Source organism: Gorilla gorilla, chromosome 5, assembly GCF_029281585.2.
Source record: "Gorilla gorilla gorilla isolate KB3781 chromosome 5, NHGRI_mGorGor1-v2.1_pri, whole genome shotgun sequence".
Lineage (NCBI taxonomy): Eukaryota > Metazoa > Chordata > Mammalia > Primates > Hominidae > Gorilla > Gorilla gorilla.
In genome coordinates, this window is record NC_073229.2 from 145,373,917 (window position 1) to 145,396,036 (window position 22,120).

Sequence of the window (22,120 nt, forward strand, 5' to 3'; positions counted from 1 at the left end):
ACCTACTAGTACTGCCATATCTAGTGGTAAAAATTGATGGAAGACTAATGCAAACCAACACAGAGAAGATGACAAAGGGCTCAAGAACCTCAATAACAAAGCTTTAGATATAAAAAAAAACTTAGATATAGATAATATATAGCATCCTAACCAGTGGGGTTGTTTGAATTACAAGAGAAAACAGAATGGGAGGAAGGGGAAAAGTTATAAATACCCACTAAAGCCATACGTCCACTTATAGAGACAAAGACTGTACTAACTAACCATATTTTAAACTTTGCTCTGTTAAGTAAGCATTTATATATTAAAAAGGAAGTTTATAATTTCCTTTTTCTCCATCTCTCCCCTGCTTTATGTAGGGTGTTGATTTTGTAATTTAGTCTGTAGGTTAAAGGATATGAAGATACGACTAGAACTAAAGTAACAAAGAAGAAACATCACCAAATAAATACTGATGGGACTCTAGATTTCCCTGTTAGGGAAGAGGGTAAGGCCATTTTTGTTGTGGAAGGAAAATTACACTGTATTAGCTGAAAGAATGTTACTGCTATTGCTGTTGACTAAAACTTTAATGCTCTGAGGTTTAAATGACTCAAAATATTCAAAGAGCTTAGAATGGTCCTGCCAACAGTAAGCACTCTTGTAACTACTAGATATTAGTACTGAATTATTATATTTTGTAATAACAATCTTGCGATAAATTACCACTAAACATATAGAAAAACTAAGCAAATGAGAAATAGGAATAAATGATTCCTTACTAATTCTAGAAAAAAAATTGGGGAAGGAAATAAAATATAATCATAATATATCTTTGAATTGGCAGTGAATAACATTTAACCATTTTCAGCACAGTATCCCTTCTCTCAGGGGCACTTGGTATCTCTGATTCATTATTTTTCAGAAGGCAAAACCCTCCAATGTTCTGCTTAAGCAGGAGAAAAACAGTCACTCAGCTAAATGGTGTAGGAATGCAGGAAATCTGAAAGCATAACTGAGTCTTATAATTGGAACTAGACTTATTATTGAAAGGGTTAGACTTTCACCTAATCCTCTACTTTCATCTGCATTCTCAGTAATGCCCTTAATTCTAGTACTTCTGGAATGTTGTAATATGCAAATACGTAGCTTCTGAGTTTTCCCTACTGCCAGCTTGGGTTTTAGCTTTCCTGGCCTAATAAATCAGTTACAACTTGTCCATTGGTTTTTCAGCTCCTGAAATTATATTGTGGAAGCCTCCAACCCATTCCCACCTTGAAAAACTTCCTCCGTACATCTTTTCCTACTGAGAAAGTGGCTCCATGAAAACAAGGGAGTAAACCAAGATAGGTAATTGGATCCCAGGTAACAGGGGATCTAACCCACAAGAGAGAAAAGAAATTCCCAGGATGATGATGAAGGGAAATCCCATGAAGGCTGATGCTCAGGGCCAAAAAAAAAAAAAAAAGTCCTACAGCACAAAGTGGAACAAAAGAATGTGATAAAAGAAAAAAAAATAGATTACCTGATGCCCTTTAGCTCGTTGAGAGTTTATGTTTTCACAAATATGAATAGGATATTGTCCCTGCCCTCAAGAATGTGAAAGCCTTGTAGTTATAAAACATAATTGGAAAGAATGATTGTGGGGCACCTTGACATATGTTCTGTGAAGCAGTACAATATATGGGTTAGGCATTACATTCTTTGGAACCGGTCTATCTGGATTCAAATACCAACTATACCAACTACCAGTTTTGTCACTTTAATTGAATGGCTTAACTTCTCTGTGTCCCAGTTGAATCATTTGTTTTAAAAAACAAAACAAAACAAAGGAGATATTAAGAGTACTTACTTCATAAGTTTGTTCTGAAATTGAGTGACTCAAATATAAAACCAATACAAATACCTGAGACATAATGAGCACTGTATTAGCATTATGCAGTAGCAGAGGTTAGCAGTATATTTTTAGGATAGTCTAGGGATATATTACTAGCATGTACTTTGAAAATAAAGTAAATGTAAAATATTATGTAATTATTAACTCCAAGGAAAGTAAAGTTTTAGGAGAAAGGATACATAGTCATAACATACTACTTAAACTACCAATAAATAATATTTATACAGACATTATAATGGAAGCTTTTAATAGAGATTTAATCAAGAATATGACAAAACTATAGAACAGAGAGAGAAGGAGAGCCAATGAAATCTAAGTCCTAAGCTTCTAAATCCCTAAAGATAAGAGATGAAGGCTGAAAGTTAAACAAATCAAGATAGTGTAAGCGTGTTATTTTTAAAACCTGGAGATGAATCCTCCCCCCAACAAAAACAAAACAAAGTAAGGAATTAAAAGTGGCAGCCTCTGAGGAGTGGAACTTGCGAGTACAGTAGAATGAGTAGGGGATTACTCTTCATTCTTAAAAACCTTCCCATACTTTTTGACTTTTTAAAATATGTACACTTATTACTTCAATAAAAATAAAAAATAGTGGTTAGTAGACATCACACAGACCATGAACTATTATCTTCTCTAGCTGCTCTGCCAAAAAGATAAATATGGGCTCTGGGCTGGAAGTGGAAAGGAACTGAAGCCACACAGAATCTGGACCTTTATTTGGCCTTTGCTCCAATAGATAAAACAAAAACAAACATATTTGTTTTCTAAGCTCTAAATTGTCTTTTTTAAAAAATTATTTTCACCTTATTAAATTTTATCTCTAATGTAACAAAACTGAATTAATATGATTTAATTGTTGTCATAAAGAAAAATATTTGAGGTAAATAAGTTATTTTTTTTTAAAGAAACAAATGCCAATTTGACATCCCAAAGAAGTTTATCTTGCTTACATTAAAAACCTGAAATAAAATTCCTTCTGGGTAAAAGATTTCAGTTTAACCATAGGAAACTGGCATTTGTGACATCCCAAAATGGAAGTGTACTCAGGAACAAATCACAGCATACTCAATCAGAACTTCAGGGCAAAGAATTATAACCAGGATCAGTCCAGAGCCCTGAGACTCACAGGATTTCCATGCTGAACATTAAGACTGACACAGTGAGTCTAACTGAGCATTTCCAACAGATAATATATTGTTACATGATATTAATATTGTATTAATATAATTTTATATTTAAATATTAAATATTATTATAGTTAATATTAATGTTCATTATATTGACCCTATAAACATTTATATGTTTATATGTTATATCTATATATTATAAAATGTAAATACACTAATTAAGGGCTTCTTATGCACTAGAAAAAAATGCTTGTAACATGTTTGATTCTAGAGCCCCAAGTAGTTTACAGACATCTAATTTATCATCATAACACTATACACAGCTGCACAGCATGTCAGCATTACCCAGGAGACATCAATATATATTTGAATATGCACCAAAAAGCACAACTAGCATAACCTAGTTATAATCAAAAGAGCAGTCTAAGGACAAGATATACATATACCAGCTCACACTAACCATACTGTGAGCCCTCCCTGGGGTTTGCCCATCAGTCCTGAAGAGACTGCTAGGCCCAGAACATATACCCTAAGTAAGCCAGGACACTAAGAATTTTGCACCTGATCCTCATGTCCAATTATGGAATTATGGACAAGATACATTGTTTTGCTTCAGATACTAAGGGGCATTCCCAACTAAATGCCCATTTTAGTGTGAAAATGGGCATTTAGCATCACTGCAAAGAGGTAGATTTTAAAATACCACACACTATATAATTTCTTTCTTTCTCCTAGCCCAATACAGACACACACACACACACACACACACACACACACACACACACACACACACACACACAGACCCTCTCCGTCCCCCACCACCCTCCTTCCCTCTCCTTCCCAACTTCCCGGCAAGCCTCCCGCTCTTTTTCTCACCTGACCTCCCTCCTTGCCTCCCCACCAGTTCCAACCTCCCTCCTTCCCCCTCCACCTCATCCTTTCCTCATTCCCCCTCCACCTCATCCTTTCCTCATTCCCCCTCCACCTCATCCTTTCTTCCTACTCTCCCATGCTCCCTCCTCCTCCTCTCCCTGCCCCCCACCGTTCTTCCCTCTGTCTTCCTTCCCACCTCTCCTCTGCACATATTACCCCCTCCCCCCACACACATCCACTCTCTCTACCCCCCTACACACCCACTCTCTCTACCTCCACCCCACATCTACCTACTCTCCCTTCCCTCTTCACTATCATCCTCCCGCCTCTAATTTTATTTCTGGAAATGAAAATCAGTGTCTCCTTTATGTTAAATGTTTATTTGAACTATCTGGAGGAATAAAATAAACTGTAAGATGAGGGACTAGCCTTTTCATCTGTTTTGGGACATATTTTGGATATGGTGAATCCTCTAGGAGTTTACTTAAAACCCAAACCAAATCTCACCAGAAACATGATAACTCTCTGTTCTTAATTACTATAAACTTTCTATGTTGCTGTTAAAATATTATCACATCATTAATGTGTGGAGGCGGGCATTTGTCTGGGGTAACGAATGATTCTATGAAGTTTAGTCTTAGCTTTCTATCATTTCCACTTGAAAGAATCCCAAACATGTTCTTGGTTTATCTCACAACTACAGTCATAAGACCCTTCTCTTTATCCTGCCACTTTCTCCTAGTACTAATTTAATATATACAGGGAAGAAAAACATTTCTTTTCTATTAACAGTCTAAATAATTCCATCTATACATCACCATAAATTATACTTTTACAAACTCTAAACAAACACAATGTGTGTATGCATACATATATATGCACACATATGTATATGTGTTTGGTTAAGATACATATGCATGTGTGGATATGTAATATACATTTACATGTACATATATACATATATTTGGATATATACACATATCTGCATATATGGAAATTTTTGTTATATACATGCATGCACACCCATGTGCACACATATGTATCTTACTTAACCAAACACATTTCATTCCCCTAACATAAAAGTTTTCCTTCTGATTGGCACACACAAAAGTAGCAGAAATGTAAATCGCAATTCCTTTTCTGTCTGCTATCAAAATCAAGAGGAGAACATAAATTACATACAGTAACCACACCCTCAAATCTGAAGCTTTCAATTTTTATTTTTTATTTTTTATTATACTTTAAGTTTTAGGAAGCTTTCAATTTTCAATACACATACAACCATATCTGGAGAAGAGAAATAGGGAGCAGGGTCAGCTTGCCAATAAAATTGTGTAAGAATTTACACAATTCTGCAAAGAATGAGTGGAGACTATAGGAGGCCTGCTCACTTACTCTATGTACCAAATTCAGATCTGTGTTTTAGAAAATGTTCTGGATTGCCTGCAGTTGGATATTAGTTGGAGCTTTTGTAAACACACAGAGTATGGTTTTCGGGCATGTGGTGATTAATACTAAGTGTCAACTTGATTGGATTGAAGGATGCAAAGTACTGATCCTGGTGTGTCTGTGAGGGTGTTGCCGATGGAGATGAACATTTGAGTCAGTGGGCTGGGAAAGGCAGACCCACCCTTAATCTGGTGGGCACCATCTAATCAGCTGCCAGCGAACATAAAGCAGGCAGAAAAACGTGAAAAGGCGAGACTGGCCTAGGCTCCCAGCCTACATCTTTCTCCTGTGCTGGATGCTTCCTGCCCTCAAACATTGGACTCCAAGTTCTTCAGTTTTCAGACTTGGACTGGCTCTCCCTGCTCTTCAAGCTCACAGACAGCCTATTGTGGGACTTGTGATCATGTAAGTTAATACTTAATAAACTACCATATATATATATATATATATATATATATATCCTATTAGTTCTATCCTTCTGGGGAACCCTGACTAATATATATTTTGGTACCAGGAATGGTTCTAAAGGAATAGAATATTAAGGATGTTCTTTCATTGGTTTTGGGGTTTCTGGAGTTGGCTGCTTAATATGTTTAGATCCAAAAATGCTAAGGACTCTACTTGTAATAGTATGGAGAACACTGATATTCCTTGGCATGAACTGTTTAGAGAGTTACATAAAATAAATAGGTTTGACACTCCTGATTCACCTCTCATGAGAGGAAAGGAGTTTAGTGACTCTGCATAATACCTTTGACCATATGTGGAGAACCAAGGAACATAATGAAGTTGGTTGGTTGCTCCTAAGTTCAGTGGACAAAGTAATGAAAGAAAATGATGAACTCAGGGATTCTGTCTCCTGGCTTCAGAAGCTGAGGCTCAAATCTGCTAAGATTGCCCATAGTGAGTGGCTTATTTCCTGTAGAGAAAGAGCTGAAACTGTAGAAAAACACATGCAAGGTCTTATGCCAGTGGCTGACCTGCAACAAAAGGTGCATGCACAGCCTCACCAGATGTCTATTGTTAAAGTGAGGTCATTGATTGGAAAAGAATGGGACCCTGCAATTTGGAATGGAGATGTGTGGTAGGACCATGATGAAGCTGAGGACACTGAGTTTGTAAACCCAGATGAAACTTTTTTGCCAAAAGAAACAGCTTCCCCATCCCCAGTAGCGGCAACATCTCCTCCCTGACCCATGCTGCCATCAGTCTTTCCATCTTTGTCTGAGGAGACAAACCCTGTGCTACCTAAGACAACAATGATGGCCTCCCCTGAGACAGTTGCCCAGAAAATAATGTTGATTCTCCTCAGGAGCCACCTCCAACACCCCTGTTTACTTCTAGACATATAACTAAAGTCCTGGCAGGCCTCTAGAGGTGAGATTGAGATTGTGACCCGAGAGGTGGTGCACTACACTAGAAAAGAACTGCTTGAGTTCTCCAATCTATATACACAGAAATCTGGAGAACAGGCATGGGAATGGATATTAAGGGTATGGGAAAATGGTGGGAGGAACATAGAATTGGATCAGGCTGAATTTATTGATTAAGGTCCACTAAGTAGGGACTCTGCATTTAATGTTGCAGCTCAGGGAGTTAAAAAAGGTCTAACAGTCTATTTGCTTGATTAGCTGAAATACGGATTAAATGATGGCCCACTGTGAGAAAGCTGGATATGACTGATCTCCTTTGGTTTAATGTAGAGGAGGGGATCCAACATCTTAGGGAGACTGAGATGGTGGAGTGGATTAGTAACTAGACCTACTTATCCCAGTTGGGAGGGTCCAGAAGATATACCCTTGACCACTGCCTTGTGAAATAGATTTGAGGGCTGCACATGAATCTTTGAAGAGCCCTGTAATTGTTCTTCTCTGTATGTCAGATCCAACAGTGGGAACTGAAGTCATTCAACTACAAAATTTAAATAAAATAAGAATAATTGGATCCCGATGTGGCAAGGGCCAAGTGGTGGCACTCAACCATCAAAGGCAAGGTGGGCCTAGCTACCGTAATGGACAACAGAGACAAAGCAGCAAACAGAACAGTCTGACTCATGTAGAGCTCTGACATTAACTAATTAATCACAGTGTTTTCAGAAGTGAAATTGTCGGGAAGCCTAATGCATTCTTGCTTAATTTATATTAGCAGAAAACTTTTAGGTCAAATGGACAAAAGATTAATTTGAATTATAAAGAGAGAATCACAGCACCTCAATCAATTTCCAGACTGGAGCCAGTTTACAGACCCAGAACCCCTTGAGTGAAGGAGAGACTGGGTCCCCCTGAGGAAGCACCCCACTTCAGTACCAACAATCTAGGCTGTGAATATTTCTCCCATCCTTCCCTAAAGAGACCTTCGGCTTTGTACCTTCGGCAATGTACAGGGTAACTGTGCATTGGGGAAAGGAAAATGATCAGACATTTTGGGAACTACTGGACACTGCCTCTGAGCTGACGTTGATTCCAGGGAAAAAAAACATCACTATGGTACTCCAGTTGAAGTAGTGGCTTATGGAGGTCAGGTAATTAACGGAGTTTTAGCTCACGTTGACTTACAGTGTGTCCAGTTGGTCCCCAGAATCATCTGTGGTCATTTCCTCAGTGCCAGAATGCATAATTGGCATAGACATACTTAGAAGCTGGCAGAACCCCCACATTGACTCTCTGACTGGTAGGGTGAGGGCTACTATGGTGGGAAAGGCCAAATGGAAGCCATTAGAGCTGCCTCTACCTAGAAAAATACTAAATCAAAAACAGTATCACATCCCTGCAGGGATTGTGGAGATTAGTGCCACCATGAAGGACTTGAAGGATGCATAGGTGGTGATTCCCACCACATCCCCATTCAACTCTCCCATTTGGCCTGTGCAGAAGACAGACAGATCTTGCAGAATGACACTGGATTATTGTAAGTTTAATGAAGTGGTGACTCCAACTGCAGCTGCTGTACTAGATGTGGTTTCATTACTTGAGCAAATTAACACATCTCCTTGTACCTGGTATGCAGCCATTGACTTGGCAAATGCCTTTTTCTCCATTCCTGTCTATAAGGCCCATCAGAAGCAATTTTTCTTCAGCGGCAAGGCCAGCAATATACTTTTACTGTCCTACCTCAGAGGTATATCTCTCCAGCTTTATATCATAATATTATCCAGAGAGAACTTGATTGCTTTTTGTTTCCACAAGATATCACACTGGTCCATTACACTGAGGACATTATGCTTACTGGATCCAGTGAGCAAGAAGTAGCAAACACACTGGAATTATTGCTGAGACATATGTCTGCAAGAGGATGGGAAATAAATCCAACTAAAATTCAGGGACCTTCCACCTCAGTAAAATGTCTAGGGGTCCAGTGGTGTGGGGCCTGTCGAGATATTACTTCTAAAGTGAAGAATAAGTTGCTGCATTTGGCCCCTCCTATAAACAAGAAAGAGGCACAACACCTAGTGGGCCTATTTGGATTTCGGAGGCAACACATTCCTCACTTGGATGTGTTACTCCAGCCCATTTATTAAGTGACCTGAAAAGCTGCCAGTTTTGAGTGGTGTCCAGAACAGGAGAAGGCTCTGCAACAGGTCCAGGCTGATGTGCAAGCTGCTCTGCCACTTGGGCCATATGATCCAGCAGATCCAATGAGGCTTAAGATATCTGCTACAGATAGGGATGCTGTTTGGAGCCTTTGGCTGGCCCCCATAAGTGAATCACAGCAGAGGCCTCTAGGATTTTGGAAAGTCCCTACCATCTTCTGCAGATAACTACTCTACTTCTGAGAGACAGCTCTTGGCATGTTACTGGGCTTTGGTGGAAACTGAATGTTTGACTGTGGGTCAAGTCACCATGTGACCTGAACTGCCTATCATGAACTGGGTTCTTTTTGACCCATTAGCCATAAAGTGGGTCATGCACAGCAGCATTCCATCATCAAGTGGAAGTTGTACATACATGATCGGGCTCGAGCAGGTCCTGAAGGCACAAGAAAGTTACATGAGGAAGTGACTCAAATGCCCTTAATTTCCACTCCTGCCACCCTGCCTTCTCTCCCCCAGCTTGCACAGATGGCCTCATGGTGAGTTCCCTATGATCAGTTGACAGAGGAAGGGAAGACTAGGGCCTGGTTCACAGATGGTTCTGCACGATATGCAGGCACCACCTGAAAGTGGACAGCTGCAGCACTAATAGCCCCTTTCCAGCACATCCCTGAAGGACAGTGTTGAAGGGAAATCTTCCCAGTGGGCAGAACTTCGAGCAGTGCACCAGGTTGTGCACTTTGCATGGAAGGATAAATGGCCAGATGTGTAATTATACACTGATTCATGGGCTGTAGCCAGTGGTTTGGCTGGATGGTAAGGGACTTGGAAGACACATGATTGGAAAACTGGTGAGAAATAAATTTGGGGAAGAAGTATGTGGATGGACCTCTTTGAGTGGTCAAAAACCATGAAGATATTTGTATCCCATATGAGTGCTCACCAACGGGTGACCTCAGCAGAGGAGGATTTTAATAATCAAGTGGATAGGATGACCTGTTCTGTGGACACCATTCAGCTTCTTTCCCCAGCCACCCCTGTCATCACCCAACGGGCCCATGAACAAAGTGGCCATGGTGGCAGGGATGCCATGGTAGCAGGGATGGAGGTTACTCATGGGATCACCAACATGGACTTCCACTCACCAAGGCTGACCTGGCTACGGCCACTGCTGAGTGCCCAATTTGCCAGCAGCAGAGACCAACACTGAGCCCTTGATATGGCACCGTTCCTTGGAGTGATCAGCCAGCTACCTGGTGGCAAGCTGATTACAATGGACCTCTTCCATTATGGAAAGGGCAGAGGTTTGTCCTCACTGGAATAGACACTTACTCCAGATATGGGTTTGCCTATCCTGCACACAATGCTTCTGCTAAGACTACTATCCATGGACTCATGGAATGCCTTATCCACTATCATGGTATCACACACAGCATTGCCTCTGACCAAGGCACTCACTTTACTGCTAAAGAAGCAGGGCAGTGGCTTATGCTCATGAAATTCACTGGTCTTACAATGTTCTCCATCATCTTGAAGCAGATGGATTGATTGATAGGACAGTGGAATGGCCTTTTGAAGTCACAATTACAATGGCAACTAGGTAACAATACTTTACAGGGCCGGGGCAAATTCTACAGAAGGCCACGTATGCTCTGAATCAGCATCCAATATATGATACTGTTTCTGCCATAGCCAGGATTCATGATTCCAGGAATTAAGGAGTAGAAGTGGAGGTAGCACCACTCACCATCACCCCTAGTGATCCACTAGCAAAATGTTTGCCTCCTGTTCCCACACGATTACATTATCTTGGCCTAGAGGTCTTAGTTCCAGACGGAGGAACATTGCCACCAGGAGACAAAACAACGATTCCATTAAACTGGAAGTTAAGGTTGCCATCTGGATACTTTGGGTTTCTCCTACATTTAAGTCAACAGACTAAGAAGGGAGTTACAGTGTTCGCTGGGGTGACTGACCCAGACTATCAAGACGAAATCAGTCTACTACTCCATAATGAATGTAAGGAAGAGTATGTATGGAATACAGGAGATCCATTAGGGCATCTCTTAGTATTACCATGCCCTGTCATTAAGGTCAATGGGAAACTACAACAGCCCAAACCAGGCAGGACTACAAACGGTCCAGACCCCTCAGGAATGAAGGTTTGGGTCACTTCACCAAGAAAAAAACCATGACCTCCTGAGGTACTGAAGGCAAAGGGAATACAGAATGGGTAGTAGGAGAAGGTAGTCATCAATAACAGTTACAACCACGTGACCAGCTACAGAAAAGAGGACTGTAACTGTCATGAGTATTTCCTCCTCCTTTTGTTAAAAACATGTTTGTGATTGTATACACTTGTACTAAGACATTATCTTCATTTTATTTCCTTTTCCTTTATCATGTGACATAAGATTTATTGACTTCATATCAGCATTTAAGTATTGTTAACTTTATGTAATAGTATTTGGGTTCGGGATTGAGGCGTTTCTTAGTGTAAGAAGGATAGCTGTATTATGTTAGGTGTAATTATGATCTTATTATTGTCTTTATTTGAAGATTATGTATAATCTCAGGAGATGTGTATGGGTTCAAGCTGACAACAGGTGGACTTGTGATGGTTAATACTGCATGTCAACTTGATTGGACTGTATGATACAAAGTACTGATCCCGGGTATGCCTGTGACGGTGCTGCCAATGAAGATTAACATTTGAGTCAGTGAGCTGAGGAAGGCAGACCCACCCTTAATCTGGTGGGCACCATCTAATCAGCTGCTAGCAAATATAAAGCAGGCAGAAAAACATGAAAAGGTGAGACTGGCCTAGCCTCCCAGCCTACATCTTTCTCCTGCGCTGGATGCTTCCTGCCCTCGAACATTGGACTCCAAGTTTTTCAGTTTTGAGAGTTGGACCGGCTCTCCTTGCTCCTCAAGTTTGCAGACAGCCTATTGTGAAACCTTGTGATCAGGTAAGTTAATACTTAATAAACTCCCCTTTGTAGATATATAATATATATACACATATCCCTTTGTGTATAATATATATTATATATATTATATATGTGTGTATAATATATATAAAATATAATATATATTTTATATATATATACACACACACACACACACACACACACACACACACACACATATATGTATCCTATAAGTTCGGTCCCTCTAAGGAACTCTGACTAATACAGGGCATATTGAGTTTGTGGAGCTTGTATGATACACAGATCCAAATGCCACATAAAACTTGCAAATATGCTCAGGACAGGCTTAGGGCTGGACATACAGATATAGGGGTAGTCAGTAAAGAAGTGACCAGCCTGGCACGTGGCTCATGCCAGTAATCCCAGCACTTTGGGAGGCCGAGATGGATGGATCACGAGCTCAGGAGATCGAGAGCATCCTGGCTAACACGGTGAAACCCCGTCTCTACTGAAAATACAAAAAATTAGCCAGGCATGGTGGCAGGTGCCTGTAGTCCCAGCTACTCGGGAGGCTGAGGCAGGAGAATGGCATGAACCCAGGAGGCGGAGCTTGCAGTAAGCTGAGATCGCGCCACTGCACTCTAGCCTGGGCGACAGAGCCAGACTCTTGTCCCAAAAAAAAAAATAAAAAAAAGAAGTGATCATCGAAGGCACTGTAGATAAAATGGAGGGTGAACTAAAGACATAACTCTAGGAAACAATTCAAATTGAAAGTTTAATAAAGGAGGAAAATAAAGAATTAGCAAAAATGAACGACACAAAAGGAATCCCAAAATAAAAGAGAATAAAGTCACTGATACTGCCAAAAGGACTGTATCTAAGAAAGTATGGCACTTAGCAAAGACTCAATAAATATTTTCTGAATGAATGAACAAAAATGAAAGGAATACATTTCATTAAGTAGGCAGAATATAAAATGCTACAGAGAGCTCAAGAAAATTAAATCATAATAAGGGTGTAGATAAAAATACATAAGGTTGGAAAATGTGCCTATCCTTTGACTTAGCAAGTGTATTTCTATGGATTTGTTGTGGAGCAACAATTATAAACATCAAGATATTTATCCATAGATATTTAAAAATAAAAAAACACCTACATGTGTAAAAACAGAAAATTGAGATTCAATCGTGTACTGGAATATTACTTAATCCTTTAAAATTATGATAGAGATTAATATTTATAGGTGTGAATGGATAATTTTAAATATTGAAGTAAAAAAGGAAGTCTCAAAACAATAACACTCCTATTTTTCAAAAAAAAAAAATCTGTAGCTAAAGATCAAAATATGAGCATAATAGGGTTAACAGTGGTTACCATGAAGAGGTAGGGTAATGAGTGTTGCTTTCTCCTTTTGTTTTCAGCATTCTTGAATTTTTCTACATAAACAAGAATTGTTTGATTAAATTAGAATTTTGAATTAGTTACTATCTTCAATCAGTAATCGATCATTTTATTATTTTTATTATTAACTTGAAAAAATAAACTCTAGATGTGTGTGTGTATATGTATATATGTATACATGTGTATATAAAATCCAAAATGTGGATGGTTTTGTCATCATGTTATATTCTAATTTCTGATATTAAAAAAAGATTACAAGAGGTAATTGTGAGATTATTTCTTGTTACTAAGGTTAATCACATTTAAGTCTAGTTAGCAACTGGGTCACTGGAAATAAATAATTTGGCGATTTGTTGTGATGAAATACTAACATCTGGCTATGTTTGTTACTTGTTAAAATAACCAAACTGCTTTTAATTACACTAATTTTTAAAACAAATATGAATTTTTAACTTTTCATATTAAAGTCATCTCAGAGGTCAGACTTTTTTAACAAAGAAGCTAATGATGCATAAACCTGTTCATTGTACTATATATAAAACTTACTGTTGGTGGGTAAATATAAAATAATAACAAACGGCAAATGATTAATTTTAAAGGCTGTTCTGTAAGTATAGACTCCCAAGTTTTGTTTTTAAGAAAATTAACAATAAATAGGCCACATTATAGTTTCAAATGAGCAAAGAAGAAATAGGTTTTAGAAGAACAATATTAACATTTTTAAACCATGTTAAATTTTAATATATATTTAACTAAGAGTTACTACGTAAGATTTAAATTGTTAAAACTAAGTACATCTTTAGAACTGAAGACAATTCAAAGTTAAAAAAAAAAAGCTGCAATTCCACAGCCTATAATAAAACTTAATGTGGTCAGTTTGATATAAAGAAAACTATTAATGTTAAATGATGATATAATGTTTCCCCACGATATTTACAGCTTTTGTTTTGAAATAAAATGTCCAAGAAGGAATATAACATTACTCTAAACCTACTAAAAATGGTTAAGAAAAGTTTAAGCTGCTAAGCCTTGGGCAGTATCAAAAGTTTCCAGGCAACTGTTTTAATCAGTCAGCAGATTTAACAAATAAATGCTAACCAAATAACTCAAAACGATCTGGCAATGTGGTAGACACGAAAGTAGAAGAAAATAATACTCCCTTAGGAAACTGAAGTTTTATTCAGAAGAAGAAATAAATTAAATATTAAATCTGTGGGAAGGACCATAAAGGCAAGAGGCATGCAAAGAGAAGACAAGATCAGAATGGGCTATAAGTAATTCATAGAGCAAGCTTTGTGTTGAAGGATGGGTTGAATTTGTATAAGTAGACAAAAGCAAAGACAGTAGTCAAGACATAAAAAACAAGTACAGAAGCAGGAATAAATGCTGTTTTGTCCTTGAGGGAGATAAGGAGTCTAACCTCCTCGGAGCATTAGTTCAGGCTAAGGAAGGGTAGGAACTATTGTACACAGGAAAGGTAGAGATACATTAGGGTAAGACACACAATGGTGTCCAGAATTGCCAGTAACTTAAAATGATAAAAGATGGGTGAGGGCTTTATAAGAACATGTTTCTTTTCTGCCTTAATTACTTCACATTCTTCGATTAACTAATTATCTTACTCCTCACTAGATAACAAGGTTAAAGAGAGTGAGCACCACATCTGATTCACTCATCATTGCATTCCCCATACTAGCACAGTCTGTAGCTCAGAATACGTATTCAATAAATACTGGTTGAGTAAATATAGAAGAGTACATTTTTAAATTGTAAATCTTACTGTGTAGTCATACATAAAAGGCACTTCACATATTAGGTCACTACACTGAAAAATGCAGATTAGCTTATTGCTTAATCACACTCCTGGAGAGGGAGGAAGATAGGGTCTCTGACTCATGACGGTAGGTTAGGAAATGGGCAAAGGAACTACTTTTTAACACAGGTGAGGACAGGGGAAGTGGGCAGCTGACAAGAGCATGAATGTCTTCATCTATCATAGTAGAGTTGATCAATACTGTCCAAAAGTGAAAAATCACACTCAAACCTCTTGAAATGTTTTACACAATGTTTTCTCTTTACCTTAGAGGAATCTCTTCGAAAATAATGACCCCTGGAGAGAAAAAACAGTTATTTGAAATTCAGCAATTCCTTCAGTCTCATGCTGGGGCTTCTTTTTTTGTTGTTGTTTTCCTATAAAATTCAGTTCAAATTTAAAGTGGCAACTGTACTATAACTTTGTTTTTATAAAAGAATTTATTTTTATATATCTGTATATCTTTCTGTCTGTATATGTACAGAAAGATGCCTAGAATGATTTTCCACAGTGTTAATAATGACCGTTTAAGAATTACAAGGAATTTCATTATATTTAATTTTCTGCATTGGTTAATTTATTTATAATAAAGATCAACTATTGTTTAAAAAAACAGAAAAAAGTTATGATGACTTTCAAAATTAAGCAATTAAAGAGACGGTTGGGTCACTTAACGAGACAGAAATGAAAGATGTATCTTGTTTGTTTTTGTAGAGGGAGGTTTGGGAGACCCAAGAGTTCAATTTTCAACATGTTTAAATGAGAAATGTATAAATTGAGATGTCAGAAGGCAGGTGTATATATAGGTTTGGTAGCTGAAAAGAGAGGTCTGGGCTAGAGATATAAATGGGGGCATCTACTAGCATATAAATGATATTTGAAGGCAAATGTTTAAGTGTAATAAATTAGGAGTAGAGTGCACAGAAACCTAGGATCCTTGGTCCTGGGCCCAGGACTAAATCCTGAGTATTCCAACATTCAGAGGTTGCCTACAGAATGAAAAAAAAAAAAAAAAGAAAGAAAGAAAAAGAAACCACAGCAATAAGAGTGTGTGATACACAGAAATGAAGAGAATTTTTCACACAGGAAAAAAAAAATGGTCCCCTATATCAAATGCTACTGACAGTTATAGTAAGATGAGAAAAGAGAAGAATGCACTAGATTCATTAGCATCGAAGTTACAAGTGATCTAGCGATGAGCAGGATGAATAGTTCTGACAAAATTATAAAGTCAATGTCAAATCAAAGTGAGTTGAGTAAATACGGGTGAGCAACTGAGGACAGTTTGTATAGACATATTTTGCTATATAGATCAGTGGCTGCAAGGAGACACAAGGTCAAGGATATTTCTTTGGGTGGTTTGTTGTATTTCATTGTAAGATGGGACATATGAAGGCATGTCTTCACACTAATAGGAATGATCTAGCATAAAAGGATAAGTTGGAAGAGGGAGAAAAGGGGTAGGGGTGAAGGAGGGAGGCTAATCAAAGGAGCACCCTTCTTGAGTACTAGTCATTTACAATGTAAGATTTGTAAGATCTTGGCAATTTAAAATTCAGAACTTTAAACAGAATGTGATGCTGTTCACGCCACATTTCACTAAGCCTCATATTAGCTTCATCTGAGTGTTGTGATAAATAAGTTGCACCAAGCATTACACTTAATGCTACTGCTACAGTTTTGAGGCAGAAGAAAATATAAAGCAAATGGAACAAGCGATGATAAACATAGATTCAGACACATTAATGGATAATCCACTGAAGAGAAAGGTACAAGGAAGGCTTAACTAGAAACAAACAAAAAATACTATGGGAATAAGAGAGAAACATATGGGTAAAAATCCCAAACACACAGAAACACAAGGTTTATGAATAATGCAAAGCTATGATCTAGATTTATCACCATTAGATATCAATGACAAATAACAGAAATTAGTAGAAAAATGAAAGTAAATTATTAGCTTAAAATGTATGACTTACAAATATACCTGAACTAAAGATTATTATGAATAGAAATCTCAAAACCTACATTTGTGTAAGAAAAACTTGTTAAAAAGCCAATAAAGTTAAAATACAAACTTTTCCTCAAAAAGTAATTTTGTCATTTTCTCTTTTTGAATGCTGATACAAAACAAGCAAATTACTAGGTAGCATGTTTATGACTACTGAGATACCGAAAAAATGAAGACAAAAATTATTTCATAGTAAAACACAAAAACAGCATAGATCAAGTAGATATAAAGACATGAAGAACTGCTATTAGAACTATTAATACTACTGTTTTTACAGTGTTTTCTGTGTGCCAGGTACTATTTTAAGCCTTTTTAATTTTCCTATCAATTATGAAAATAACTCTGTAAGGAAAATAATGTAATTATCCTCCACTTTACAGATGAGTAACTAAGACCCCATCTCACACAACCAGTAAAGAGCGGGCAGTTTGATCACAAAGCGCATGTTGCTAACCACCATACTGCACTATTCTTTTATCTATCAACAATGGGATAGTAAATTCTTTACAGTAGCATAGAATGATAACATTTGGATATTATGAGAAAGCACATACTATGAAAATTAATGTATGTTATTCCCAGGAGCATTTCACTTCTTGGATTGCTTTTTATATAACTTAATAAAGTCTTATTGTTAAATCTTCTTCCAAAGAACACTACAGAAAATATTATTCCATACAAGCAAGAAAATATACAGGAAAAAAAAAAGAAATTTACTCAGTATATCAACAACAAGAGGCCAAACAAAATCGATGTTCTATAAATGCAAAACTCACAAACATACTTGTTATGCAAAAGGAAATTCTACTGAATGGAGTTTTTCCTAGTTTCCCCCATCAAAACTTGCTATCTGATGTATCTGAGACTATAGACTAAAAATTAAAATTTAATGTGAAAACACATTTTGAGATAAAGGGCACGCCACCCAAAGAACTACAATAGCAGCACCTTTGTTATACCTTCTTTGTACTATAAAGTCCAAACACGAAGCTCATCTATTAATATACAGCTAAAAGTTAAAAATATACTATCATCAGAGAATTCTAACTTTAGAAAAATAATTGCTTCCTTTCTTAGGTGGTGAATTATCATTGATCTCCCTCAAGTCTAAAAAAGTTACTTTGCTAATAGAAAAGAAAGAAAAATCATGAAACTATGAAAATGGAAAATTTCCTTAATTCAGCTGCTTTTAAAGGTAGTAATTTACAGCAAGGGAAGCAAATTCTATGTTTACATATGACCAAAAGACTGCGAATTTCACAAGTCCCTGTAGCCCTACCAACTATGCCTTATTTCCCATCTGAACATGGAAAATAAAATGTCAAGGAATATGAACTCAACTAGAAAGATTTAAACTTCAGGCAAAGTAAGGTTGAAAAGTAATGATTAACACCAAAGAGCAAAACTTGGGCCTCAGGATAAATCATCCTTTTCTAGGCCTCTTTTGGGGGTATATTGTGACAAGAATCTAACCAAATACCAACCCAGGGAAGGTCAAGTTGACTCCTGAGTAAACTAAATGAAATAGTCCCTAAAATGCCTCTATTAAATTAGGGAATGGGAGACACTATAATAATATAGAATCCAAATTCAGACAAAGGCCATGGTACACATATCTAATTGCCTTAATTTACTTTGTTTATAATGTTACAGGAAGACAAATTATCTTTAAGCATGCTTTTAAATATTAGCTAATTTTAAATACTTTTTTAAAGTATACAGGACAAATGCTTATTTTTTGTGCAACATAAAATATAATATCAAAAGTAAAATGTAGCACTTTACCTTAGACCAAAGACATGTGATTGTTCATAGTTGAATAAAGAACGAATCTTAGCTTCAGAATTCAAAATTATAAGTCTATCAATAATATCCTGAAAAAGAGAGACAAAGCGAGACTGTATTTAACTGATATCATTTAAAGAAAATTAAGTCAACAACAATTTATTTAGATTTGTGGCTCTCAAATTTGCCTTACAAGGAAACCACCTGGGGAGCTGTAAATAATAATAATAAGAAGAAGAAGAAGAAGAAGAAGAATAGTATAATGCCTGGGTCCTAACCCTCAAAGTTTCTGAATTAACTGGTCTGAGTGTGGCCTAGATTTACATCAGGACTGTAAAAGTTTCCGAAGTGAATCCAGTATTCAGCCAAAGTGGAAAACACTGATTTTGACCCTACTCTGGCACTAGTGAGCACCTTATACCATCAGTTAAATACTGATAAAATTGCCAAAAATGTAAACTACTTTGAAAAACAAATATAAAATCCACAAATTAGAAGAATGAACAACGGATCAAAATGTTGTAACTAGTAACTAGATTTTCTCAATAGAGATTATCTGCCTCATGTAAATCAGTGGTTTCCAACCCTGGTTGAACATTAGACTCACGTAGGGAACTTAAGAAAGATACACAGGTGCCCAGGCTCAACCCCAGGCCAATTAAATCACTATGTCTAGGGGTGGGAATCTGGCATCAATACTCTTTTAAAAGCTCCCTGTGATGTTCCAGTGTGTAGCCAAGTCTTCAAAACCACTGATGCAAATATACACAGAACCTGATGATCTAGGTGCCAGCAGCTGTCCTAGCACTGACAATTTTAGCCAACCACACAATTTTGAACATGTTTTAAAAGGCTTTCTTGGCCAGGTGTGGTCGCTCATGCCTGTAATCCCAGCACTTTGGGAGGCCGAGGTGGGCAGACCACAAGGTCAGGAGTTCGAGACCAGCCTGGCCAACATGGTGAAACACCGTCTCTAGTAAAAATACAAAAATTAGCCAGGTGTGGTGATGGGTGCCTGTAATCCCAGCTACTCGGGAGGCTGAGGCAGGAGAATTGCTTGAATCCAGGAGGCGGAGGTTGCAGTGAGCCAAGATCATGCCACTGCACTCCAGCCTAGGTGACAAAGTAAGACTCTGTCTCGGAAAAGGAAAAAAAAAAAAAAAAAGGAAGGCTTTCTTTCTACAATGCCCTGCTTTTACATATATCTTTGGGTTCAGGCCTAAGAAATTTATTTATAGACAAATATATATCTCTCTCATTGCTCATTTTCCTGACCAAGAAACTTGCTACTCTCCAGTGAGTTTAAATTCAGGATATTTCTGTTACCAATAGGGCAAAAGAAGAAAGGTTTTGCTAGGGAGTAAAGTCACATAATATTTATTGAGGAATTTGTGGCTTATGATACAAAGACTATTTCATCAAATTAAAAAAAGAGGCAAAGGAATGAGTTTGTAAAAAGAAAATAATAGATATTTCAAAATCACACTTGAAAAATACTAATCAAATACTGATCAATACTAATACAACAACTGGACTGTGGGTAAAGCTACCTAGTAAAAATTTGTACCCAACATATAAGAATATATTTACCATTCTATAGATTATTTTGTAGAAGTGTGTAAATAATACTAGCATGAGAGTTTAAATTGGTAAATATTAATAGACTACCTAGTAATGATGAATAAAAAGACTATTATTTTTAAATAAATTGTTGCTGTTATCTACTACGTTGCTGGGCACTACTTGCTTCAAACATTACAATGGAATGTGAGCTAAACAACTCATATTCATATTCCCAGCTGCACAGTCACTCTAATTAATTGCATCACAACTCTTTCTATCTCCTTTAACCTCTCTACTTTTTCCTGAATTAGCTACATGACAGAGCCACAGAGATTGCTATGACTTGCTCCAGCATCTGAATACTATTAAATAAATAGTCTTTGCCCTGGACATAGTGATGAAACTTGTTTACTATCTACCTATTCTACAAATAGGTAAATGTTTTATTACTTAATAATTATTGTAATTTTAGAGAAATGATCTATTATCACTATTTTTAGCCACTGTTAATCTTCACAGAACAATCTAGAATTGATTAGGAATCATTAACCTTCTTGTACCTGAGGTGAGAGAGGTTGCCAATTAGTTCTATGCATAGTAGTTTCTAAAAGTATTATAATAAATATTTCTTCAACAGTAGGGAATTCGTATAGGTGACTGAAATTTGCACGGCTATTTGAATATAATGCAGAGCTCAAACTATTTGATAGCCAGTGACATCTTGTAACTTGAGATTCTAGTTCTGAATCTAAGTACTAGGTACTGTTATAATAAAAATGATAGACTGTATTACCAACAAGCTAATGGAAGAGTAGATTACAGTAATCTATCAATGAGAATGCATTTTCAAAGAACAAATGTTATGGCAAATAATTTTTTCAAAGAAGAAGATTACATTGATGTATCACCACTTAGTGAAAAAAACAAAACTCCTGGGAAGCCTTATGGAGACCTTCAGTTTCTAAACACCATAACATGTGTCAATAAGGGAATCAGCTTCCTAAATCAAGAAGCAGCTTCCCAGCAACAAACTAGTGCCAAGAAGACCCGGGACTTACGAAAAGTAGGCAGAAATTCTGTATATTTTTAAAAGATACTGTCCAGCTTGAAAATATTTTCAATAACCTACTAGGTCAGACTGAGGCCATACTGGAAAAACAAAAAGGAATATCAATTCTATATAAAGATATGTTTGAGTGCCTACTGTTTACAACTGCCCCAATAGCTAGGTTTGGGCTATGTGACTGACTCGTTTTATTGAAGAAATAGGCAAGTGAAGGGTGAGGACAGGTCAAATGTAATGTCCCAATAGTTCCGCACTTCCACTTCTAGAAGTGGCTTATGATTGGTTAGCCTATGAATAAAACTAAGCTAATCAAACTCCTTCCTTGGGATTTTTCAACATGGAAAAGTAGAGGAAAAGGCTGCTCTCCTGTTTGGGGTTATAGTTAAATGGTGACCCCTCACACACACACCAAAAAAAAAAAAAAAAAAAGATATGTCCAAGGCCTAATCCCCAGAACCTGTAAATGTCACCCTATTCAGAAAAAGAGTCATTGCAGAGGTTAAGAGTCTTGAGGTATGTAAGTCCATTCTCACGCTGTTAATAAAGACATACCTGAGACTGGGTAATTTATCAAAAAAAAAAAAAAAGAGGTTTAATTAACTCACAGTTCAACATGGCTGGGGAGACCTCAGGAAACTTGCAATCATGGTGGAGGGGAAAGCAAACACATCCTTCTTCACATGGCAGCAGGAAGGAG

The 22,120-nt window shown here is 37.2% G+C and overlaps 1 protein-coding gene across 3 annotated transcripts in view; it reads right to left on the minus strand.

Moving 5' to 3' along the window:
• TBC1D32 (TBC1 domain family member 32) overlaps window positions 1–22,120 on the minus strand; it is a 249,792-nt gene that overhangs the window by 100,809 nt on the left and 126,863 nt on the right. For all 3 annotated transcript variants that reach the window (XM_004044609.4, XM_055389796.2, XM_055389797.2), the window contains exon 23: window positions 18,795–18,883. In XM_004044609.4, the coding sequence (XP_004044657.2) occupies window positions 18,795–18,883 (89 nt within the window). The remainder of the gene's footprint in view (window positions 1–18,794; window positions 18,884–22,120) is intronic.